Source organism: Pangasianodon hypophthalmus, chromosome 15, assembly GCF_027358585.1.
Source record: "Pangasianodon hypophthalmus isolate fPanHyp1 chromosome 15, fPanHyp1.pri, whole genome shotgun sequence".
Classification (NCBI taxonomy): Eukaryota; Metazoa; Chordata; class Actinopteri; order Siluriformes; family Pangasiidae; genus Pangasianodon; species Pangasianodon hypophthalmus.
This window is the reverse complement of record NC_069724.1, coordinates 17,798,103-17,808,539: the sequence shown is the minus strand read 5'-3', so window position 1 is coordinate 17,808,539 and position 10,437 is coordinate 17,798,103. Positions and strand designations below refer to the sequence as shown.

General features: G+C 36.8%; 1 protein-coding gene across 1 annotated transcript; it reads right to left on the bottom strand.

The window, feature by feature from the left end:
- Position 1: 1 nt before the first annotated feature.
- On the bottom strand, positions 2-10,428 carry spout1 (SPOUT domain containing methyltransferase 1). Its single transcript, XM_034311074.2, has 12 exons — positions 10,322-10,428; positions 9,613-9,652; positions 7,941-8,075; positions 6,159-6,318; positions 5,667-5,759; positions 4,675-4,724; positions 4,451-4,581; positions 4,220-4,292; positions 2,564-2,662; positions 2,122-2,224; positions 445-592; positions 2-333 (listed from the first exon to the last, which is right to left on the bottom strand). The coding sequence occupies exons 1-12, from the start codon at positions 10,364-10,366 to the stop codon at positions 259-261; spliced, it is 1,152 nt and encodes a 383-aa protein (XP_034166965.2). The 5' UTR covers positions 10,367-10,428; the 3' UTR covers positions 2-258.
- Positions 10,429-10,437: the final 9 nt, after the last annotated feature.

Sequence of the window (10,437 nt, the reverse complement as noted above, 5' to 3'; positions counted from 1 at the left end):
AAAAAAACCAATAAAAAAACAACACAAGCCTCAGTGTCTTTTTTTTGTTATTAAATTGTATTAGTAATATTTGTGTGTGTGTGTGTGTGTGTGTGGAATAGCAAAATGATATTAACAATATAACAATAACAGTCCAGTATATTCCGCAAGTCCAGTGGCTGGGTCTAAAACACATTTGTAGACGAAATATTCTTTCCCTTACAGGTTCTGCACCACTGCGCTCGTCTTCTCACCAATGTGTGATGTCGCTTCCTGCCATTATCGTTTAGCCTGGTCAGATAAAGCAGTGGCAATTTTTTGTCGTAATGATGACAGGGAGATCAATATGGCCTCCTGTGGAGAAAAAAAAATAAATAAAGAAAGTGATTAAACCCAGAACACAGACATGTTACTGTTGATTTGAATGTGACTATTTTAGAATATATCACTTGCGCTGTCTCTCACCTCGGTGCGGATGGTGCGGCTGCCCTGGCCAGGACAGGTGTTGAGGTAGAGGTCAAAGAGCACACTGGGGTCACTTACGTCCAGGTTGGGGTCAGCATCAACACTCGCTTCCAGACCCTGAAGCCCACCAAAAACCACTAAGAGATGCCTGAGAAGAGAGAGAGGGGCAGATAGACAGACAAAGAGGTTTATATTTATTCATTTGACTGAAACTTTTCTAACCAAACCTTTGCTAAACCCCTCCCCTAAACAGCAAATGAACAGTTGTAGCTTAGCAACTGTAACTAGGCACAACACCATTTCTGGACTACATTAGGGCGCTATGGTGTGTGTATGGCACTGGAGACAGTATGAGTAGACCAGTGCAGTTGCTTATAATGGGCAGCGCTCAACATGTCTGTGGTCTGCCTCTCTCAGTGAAGAGCTAAATGCCTTGTTGGTGATGACATTACCATCCGCTGACACATGTGCAGATGCAGGGACCTTTGCTCTATTAGTTATGGAGAAATAAGCATGTGCAGTAGCCAGAGTAATATGACCAAATGTTTGTGTTATTGGAGCCAAAGGCCATGCATTACTCCATTTATGGCAGATGCCAGCAGCCATATTAAATCCATGTCAACTGTCATCTTGTTGATCTGTTTCTATTATATCTTTCTCTCCCCATTCAAGCCTTAGTTGACCTCAGGAGAAGACATGTAGCTGATCTGGATTAAAAATTGTGGCATTACCAGCTTAAGCTGGTCAAAAATAAATAAATCACACAATGAATGTCTGCAAATATACACTGTTTATTAGCAGACGCTGGTAATATTTAATAAAAAGTAAAAAAAGCAGGGTTGGCTTACACCTTAATCGATACCCATCAAATGCTTGTAATCATACTGGAGTCATTTATAGTTAACGTGCAACATTCAAAAGCTTACTGGACATAGCGATATTAACCAAATGGGACTGGAAACTTTGAACACTGAAGTACCACTGCCTATAATTACTGATGAACTCACAGAAATAAACATAACCATTCTGAGAATTCAATGATTTTCCATCAGTAAGCCTATTTAGTAGTTTTTGTTTGGTTGTTTTTTTTTTTCTCTTTCAGCCCAAAAGTTTTTTTATTACATTCAGCCGAAATTTTTCGGTGACATCCTTAATAAATACAGTTAACTGGTGGTAACTGTATACTTGTCTCATGTCAGCCAAAATGAACATACACTGATTAATTTTATTTCACATTAATGAGCTCCTCAAAACATTCTCCATTTACGTGGGCAAAGCTTCCTGGAAAAAGATGCTGTGTCAGCGCGTCATTAATGTGGGGAATATCGAGAGGAGATGAGAGTTCAGAGCACCTGTGCAGCTGTCAGTCATTCCAGAGTCACTTGTTAACTGGCTCGTCTGCCAATTTCTTTGGGGGGAAAAAAGAATACTCTTTCTGCATTATTTATTTATTTATTTTTTGAGTGTTAACACGTAGCAGCTTAAATGTATTGCTCCCAATCAAAATGTATAAACACTTGTAGGTCTGACATTGTGATTACCAACAACACATACAGGAAACAGCGTGTAGTGGTACACCAAACTGTGTCGGACTATGTAAAGCCAAACTCAAACGAAAGGCGCAACCAACTAAACTTCAGTGATTACATCTTCACTAAGCTCAGAGCTCTTTCACACCTGAATGGAGGAAGAGTGGTATCATCAGCATTGCTGCCCTTTTCCGATGTTCCAATAGTCAGATCATAGCCTTCTTTAAATGGACACTCAGTCATTACAGCACCTAGGGAACACACACACACACACACACACACACACACACACACACACACAATTCCAGTAAATTTTATAAAGGGTCAGAATGGAAGAATTATCAAGTAATTGTTTGTTAATGATGTTAGTGATGGGGGAAAAAACCATGGTGACATTTTTAAGGCATGTACACAATCTAAATATACTAAACTTTAAGTACAATATTTAAATAGTAACACAATTAAAGACAGCTATAAACATACAGGGCTCCTTTGAGGATCTGATATTCAGATAATGTCTACACGTACAGTATAGTATTTTGAAATGGTCTCCTTTCACACTGGAAAAAAAAAAAAAGTGTGTTACTCACTGAGGCAGGAAGCAAGACGTACGCTGTAGCCCCAGTACAGCCCACCTTCTGTCCTGGGAACATGAGGAGCCACGACCACTCCTTTATACACCCTGCTCTCTGCATGCCAAACACACACAATGTCCAGAAACACTGAGCAGTCTGCATTGCCTTGAATATTTAACAAAACGCTGCTCTCAAACACATTTTGGATGTAGTTCTAAGCCTAAGAGTCAACAGCCAACATTACAAGTTAGGCCCATAAATATTTGGACACTGTTTTTTTTAGCTGTCTTCCACAGGATACTTGAGTTGTAATTAAATAATTTTGACCTCAATGTACAGACTTTCAGCTTTAATTTAAGGGTGTTTATATCCCAATCTCAGTGAACAGTTTGGGAGTTACAGCAGTTTTTATATGCCACTTCCCTTTAAGGGATCAAATGTATTTGGACAAACTAAAAATCATAAATTAAATTGTCATTTTTAATACTTCTTGATCAATCACTGATTTAATCTGGAACCCACACAGACATCACCAGACGCTGGGTTTCTTCCTTAGTGATGCTCTGCCAAGCCGTTACATCTGTCATCACTTCCTGCTTGTTCTTGTGGCATTTTGCCTTCAGGTTTTGGCTTCAAAAAGTAAAACGCACGCTCAATTGGATTCAGGTCAGGTGATCGACTTGGCCACTGTAGAACTTTCCACTTCTTTGCCTTAAAGTCTTGGGGTGCTTTCCAAGTATGCTTCAGGTCACTGTACATATGTACTATGAAGTGCCATCCAATGGCATACTCATCCTGGCATAAGTTCATCTTTGTCTCATCTGTCCATAGGATGTTACTTGAGAACTGTACTTTTATAGATGTTTTTGGCAAACTCTAATCTGGCCTTCCTGTTTTTGAGGCTTACCAACAGTTTACTACTATTGATTTAAACCCTCTATATTTACTCTGGTGAAGTCTTCTTTTGGTTGTTGACTTTGACACAGATACACCTATCTCCTAGAGGGTGTTCTTGATCTGGTCAAATGTTGTGAAGGGGTTTTTCTTCACCAGTAAAAGAACTTTTCTGTCATCAACCACAATTGTTTTCCATAGTCTTTCAGGTGTTTTGGTGTTCCTGAGCTAACCAGTGTGTTCTTTCTTTTTAAGAATGTACCAAATAGTTGTTTTTGCCTTCTCTCTGATGAGTTTGTTTTGATTTTTTCAGTCTAATGATGGCTTGCTTCATTAGCCATGACAGCTCTTTGGACTTCATATTCAGAGTTAACAGCAATAGAAACCAACTCTAGACCTTTCATCTGCTTACTTGAGTGAAATAATAACCCACACCTGGCCATGGAACAGCTGAGCAGCCAATTGTCCAATTATTTTTGGTTCCTTTAAAAAGAGTGGGACCACATATTAAAAAGTGCTGTAATTCCTATACCTTTCAGTTGATTTGGATGTAATACCCTCAAATTAAAGTCTGCTCTTTGAGCTCAAATTCATGATTTAAATTAAACTCCAATATACTGTGGTAGACAGCTAAAGTAATAACTTTGTCAATGTATGAATATTTATGTACCTAACTGTATGGGTGAGAAAATGTGTAATACATACAGACAGCTTTGTTGTAGTTAATAATAGTTAAATAATTTGTGTACATGTGTTCTGGTGTGTTTGTGCATTTACCTGTGTTTTGGTTTTTATTAAGTCGTACAGTCACCCTCAGACCAGGCTGAAGCTGCTTATCTATCTGAACTTCCTAAAAAGAGGAATACTGTGAGGCCTCAATCTCCTCAATAAATGTTCTGAACAGCTTTAGTCTACAACTACTTATACTGTAGAAAATGTGATTTAAAAAAATGTTTAGATTATCTGTGCTTATCAAACCCACAAAGTTACATACACACACACACACACCTTTCTCATCCCACAGTTGACGAAAGACCCTTTTCCCGCTTTACAAGGTCGATCCACAACCACACCCTCTCTGAATGTTGCCTCCTCATCAATACGCATGTGATGTGGGCTGTCCAGAGGGTTCAACAGACCTGAAACACACACATATACACACACAATCTATATTTACATAACACACACTAATAATGATCTTTAACATGGAGAAAAAGCAGTGCAGCACCTACCAGCAAACTGCAGATCATGGTGTTTGGGGAAGAACGCCTTCCGCAAATATCTACACATAATAAAGAAATTCTTTACTCAGTATCTCAGTGTAAATTTAAGTATATAAAGTACATAAACTCTACATTTCTAGAAAAGCATCATAGTCCTGTTTATATAACAATATTCCACAAATATAACACTGCAGTCAAACTTTATAAATTGTTTTAATCATTTGTTCTTATTACAGTTTACAAGACTGTTCAAATTTATGAAATAAAATGTAATAATTTTCTAAAAAGACATTCATTTTTTTCCCGCACTTTCATAAAAATTGTGTACATCCTGAAATATACTGTTACTATCCAAAATTATGAAAACAGTGTGATATAAAAATGTGCTGCCACCACCATGCCTACTAGAGGGGCAGCTAAGTGGAAAAAATCATTCAGATGGTGATACAAGCATGAAATTTTGCATGTGGTTCACCTTTAGGCTGCTTATGAAGAAATTATTGTTGGCCAAAAATCCAATATGGCCACAATTTTTCAAGACATGGCCACCAAATTATGGCTACTGGACGAAATTATCCGTATATAATCAAAACATACGATCCAATTAGATTGATATCATTTAATATATAGATATGATTTGATATCATACCGTAATATAAAATATATAATATAGTATTATATTATAGTATATTATAAAATATGGTATATATATCATTTGGGACACTTAAGTGTATTACTTTACAGAAACTGACCCTGAACTCCATGCTAAGTTTCATAGCAGTGATGTCACCAGTGTGCCCTGGCAATGCAAGACATTCACTCATATAATTACCATTGCATGTTTATTTTCAAGTGGCTAACATTATTCTGATATCAGCTAACCCTTGATGAGTCCCTGTGCGAAATCTGGTGCTTGTATCACAAAGTGAACGATTCCACCAAAACTTGCCCCACTATAAAGGAATGCATTGTTTGTGTTACTGTGAGGAAACAGCGCTCACTGTGGACACTCCAGGAACTGCAGGATCCTGGCCAGCTGAACACACGCTTGACCTTTCTTCCCAACTCCTTTAAACTCTCCCTCGACAGTTCCCCTAAAATCCCACAACATAAAACAAGTTAAAGAAATTGCAGACAAGTCTCAAGTGTGAGTGCAGTATCAAGGACTGGTTTTATTTCTGTCAGCTATCAAAAACAAACTATTTTATTAAATGATATGTTTCCAACCTAGAAACATCAGTCTGCATCATGTATGGATTTCTCAAACAGCAAAAAAAAAAAAAAAAAAAAAAAAAAAAAAAAAAAAAAAAAAAAAAAAAGTTTTAAATAACATACTCTGGAACAATAAGCATCATGTGATGGATGGATGGATGAGTTTTTTTTTTTTTAAATAAATGATGAAATATTTGCTATAGATCTAGAAAGGTAATAACTCAGAGAAAGCACAGATGCGGCTTCATACAGGACACACTGTCATCATGTTAGTGACTCACTTGGCATCCTCTCCCTGCTCATCAAACACAATGACCTCGTCCACGCAGAAAACAGCGCAGGCACGAGCAATCTGTCCAGCCAGGTAAGTGCGGAGTTCAGGTGACTGTGCGTTATCCAAAACGGAGCCTGGCAGAGCGACACTTACTGTGTACAAACGACCTGAGGAGGAATCAGAGAAACTGATCAAATCAAAATCGGTTGAAATTAATCAATAGAATCGACTATAAATTGTATAACAAGTTTTAAATAACTTGATAGTACAGCACCTTCATACATCTCTGAATCCCTGATGCTCGAAAGCGAGTCTTACAATCATCTACTGCTACCCTTTTCCATGTCCATGTATGAAACTGTTAAAGTGGACCTGAAAGGGAGCTTCATATGACCTCAGTGCTTTTGGTGTTTATAATATGTAGTTTCAAAAGGTGATGGTCCATCCATCAATGATTTAAAAAAATAATTGCCTTACATTAACTGGCATTACTTTTCATTATTGTATTTGTATTCTATTTTCATACACTTTTTCAAATATTTTTATATTTAATATTTTATTATTGCCTTTGTTCTGTCAGTGTTATTATATACATATATAATTTCATATCCTATTTTATTTTTGACTACGTATTGTTTCCTTCCTTTCCGCAGTAACCCGGTTAAAGCCCACCGTTCAAAATGATGAACACAATCAAATAAATAAAGTAGCACATAATTTAAACTGCAGCAGCTTGCATTTGTTAAACGATTAAATTCAACTGTCAATAAGGCTCTGAGAAGATTATGCAATGAATTTCAAATGTGTACCATGCCCCCCTCACAAATGAGCAAAAAAAAAAAAAAAAAAACAGTTTAAATAATTCTAATTTTCTACTCACAAAAAAAAAAAAAAAATAATTAAAAAAAATAAAATAAATAAAAAAAATTAAAAAAAAAAAAAACTGAAGGAAGTGTTTAGATTTGTTCCAACAAAAAACCCTCATTAGATCTACATTTATAGATAATAGTTTACACTTACAAATATGTGTTCCAAAATTACTGACACCCATATGAAATATTTTAAATGAATGTAAACAAATTGTCACTCTTGAAAAACTCTGTTGTTGCCTCTGTGTCCTGTTTTCATGGAGTATAAATATGAGGCTGCACACATGTAAAATCCCGTTGTCATCCATTACCATGGGGGAAAAACCCAAAGAACACGAAAAAGACAGCTGGTTGTTGGTCTGCACAAATCAGGTAGTGGATATATACACATATACATATATATACACATATACATACATATATATAACAGCAGAAAACACTATTAAACACTATTACAGCCATAACAAAAAAGGTTTCTGAGACTGAGAAGTCTGAGACAGTTGGAGATTTGTCAGGATTTGGACCCATGAGCACCACACAATGAGGAGGCTGGTGAAGGAGGGAAAAAAGAGCCCAAAGATCACAGTTTTAAAATAGCACAGTTTAATTAATCCTTGGGATTGTCAACTTTCATAACAATAATCTGTTTGGACATGCTGCAAGAAAGAAGCCCTTCCTGAGAGCATCTCACAAAATTCAGTGCCAGAACGTCACCAAGTGTCATTAAAACTTGTGTTGTGGACAGCTGAGATCAGAATAAACCGTTTTGGTCATGCATACCATCAGCGTGTTTGATGACAAAGGGGAATGAGCACAAGAAAAAAAAAAAAAAAAAACACCTGATACACACTGTAAAATATGGTGGTGGAAAAACCACGACAACACTCCTAGTTCCTTTTTACCAAGAGGTGCCAGAATACCTTTAGTCTTCTTCTCCTCCTCCTCCTCCTCGGCCTGAGACTGCTGCTGCTTCATCTCTTCCTCCTTTGTCTGGTTTTGTTTCTCCAGCTGCTGAATCAGCTTGGCCTCCTTCCATCTCCTCTTCTGTTCTTTCTCTGTGTGTAAAATAGACAACACACATTCATGTGCAATGACAAACACAAACTCGTATGACTAAGCTTACACAGCTTTTCTTAGCATCTCTATTTCAGTTTGGTACAAACGTGAACCTGAATGAAGCAACCTTTTTAACTTGTAATGTCGTAGCAAGTAATTTAGATTCCGGAGAGCGGAGGTGTTGAGGCCATAGATAGGTAGATTCTTTTTGTCTAGATAGATTCTTTATCGTCATTGCACAGGGTACAACGAAATTGAGTGTCCCTCTTAATAGTGCATAAGAATAAAATAAAAGGAGTAAGGGATAACATAAATATAAAAGGATATAAATATTAACATAAATGATCAGATCTGTTCAGTTAAGGTAGTAAAGCAGCTAAGATATTGTACTTAACATATTGCACGTTTGAACAGTGTGAGCCAGTAGTAAAGATTTATACATTATAAATATAACAGTAGAAATTAAAATTAAAACAAAACTAAAGTATTGCACATTACAGTATTGGACATTCCTTTGTTGAATTGCTATTTTGTCTTATGTACAAATTTCTGCAGTTGGAGATACATAAATATGAAGTAAGAGTCTATAGAGTCTATAGACGTGAGTGTGTCTATAGACTAGACTTTAGTCTTTCAAGAATTAAGCTGACCAGTTCTCTGCAGAGAAAAGCTACCCGACTCTTCAGAACGGCATTCTTATATACATTTACATGAAAAAAAACTTCCAAATCCTGTTTTTCACAACACCCACTATTCCCATATATGATTATGTTATTGTTTAAGGCAGTCTTTCTCACTTAAATTTACAGCTTGTTCCTGCTCACCCCACTTAGCAGGATACCGATGCCTATGTAATGTCTTATAGATCACTTTCAGGCCTCTGTGTCACCTTGTGAACTATACCAGTTCCATACATCTATAACATTGAGGATTAAATATTATCAAATCTGAGTACACATTTTGTGGTTAAGTCAAGTCAAATCAAGTGGAGTTTTTTGTCATTTCAACGATATACAGCCAGTTAGTACACAGTGAAACGAAACAACGTTTCTCCAGGACCAAGGTTCTACATAAGACAAACACAGAACAACACAGAACTACAAGGGACTACATACATTTATACATAAAGTGCACAAGTGCAGACAGCACAAGACAGTACAATGACTACTGGGATAGACAATGGGCACAGTAAGTCCCAGTGCAGCGCCGACCAGTACACAGTTCTATCTGAAAGTGAATCCAGTGAGAATAGCGCAAAGAGTACAAGAGGACAATATAAGTAGCTGAAATAGTGTAAACATAAGAGTAGCAGCCTATGTACAGTATAATAAATATTGTAGCAGCATAATGTAATGTGCAAAAACTTGCAAAAAAATTGCAAAGAGAATAATATTTTATGGTTACTATAGTAACTGCAGCTTTACTTTCACAGATAATATGATCATCGAAATTACAAATAAATGCAGACCAGGTGAAATATTTTCCCGCTTATTAGGTAATAACCAAAATTATGAGGCGCACCAAAGTGTTACCTACTTTCTGCTTTCCGTTTTTTCCAATTGATTTTTTCTTCACCCTGAAATTAAAAGACACAAAACGACACGAAACATGACCATGACTTCTGTCCTGAACACAACTCTGTAATTTGTAGATGAATACAGAATTCCTCCGTATGCCATATTATGCACTACATAAGGTATAACTGCCATTACGTCATATCCTGTTGCACTTCATACTGTGTATTAGCTTTTTTTCTTTTACCATAACCTAAATCCCAGGTTCACAGCCCTGGTCCTGTAGTACCTGCACATTTTAGTGTTTTTCCTGCTCCCAACATTCCTGATTCAAACAGTAAAGTAATTAACAGTCCTTTATGAGTGTGTTAGATGGGAAAACACTAAAATGTACAGGGCAGGGGGTACTCCAGGACCAGGAACCTGTGCCCTAAATAATGGCCCTACATATAGATTAAGATTATAAATTCCAAATGGCTTCCTATAGGACACTTTAACACACTACAAAGGGCGCGAAATCCAACATTTCATACACAATGAAGTGCACATATGTAGGTAATAAGGGATTATTTGGAATCCAGCCCCATGTTACACTGTTGATTTCCCAAAACGTGTTTAAATCACGAAGAACATGTCCAAAATGTGCAAGAATATTAACATGTGACTCATATTGAACTCTAAATCAATCATATAACACATATAACTTCATAAGAAAAGACAGGCGTACAAACCTCTCCGGAAAAGAGTTTATTTTTCTTTGACGTTGAACCTTCCATGCTCCACCGCTGTGTCTTATCTAAATGTTGCGTTAGAGAACAAGGATGTGCTGTATTTGGTTCCGGACAGA

Bases quoted from the DNA above. Each gene is read 5' to 3' on its own strand.
- spout1 (XM_034311074.2), bottom strand. From the start codon at position 10,366: ATGGAAGGTTCAACGTCAAAGAAAAATAAACTCTTTTCCGGAGAG. The intron at 5,760-6,158 runs GTGAGTCACTAA...GTGGGATTTTAG, and splicing joins GAGCAGGGAGAGGATGCCAA to GGGAACTGTCGAGGGAGAGT. The intron at 593-2,121 runs GTGTGAAAGAGC...CTCTCTTCTCAG, and splicing joins ACCACTCTTCCTCCATTCAG to GCATCTCTTAGTGGTTTTTG.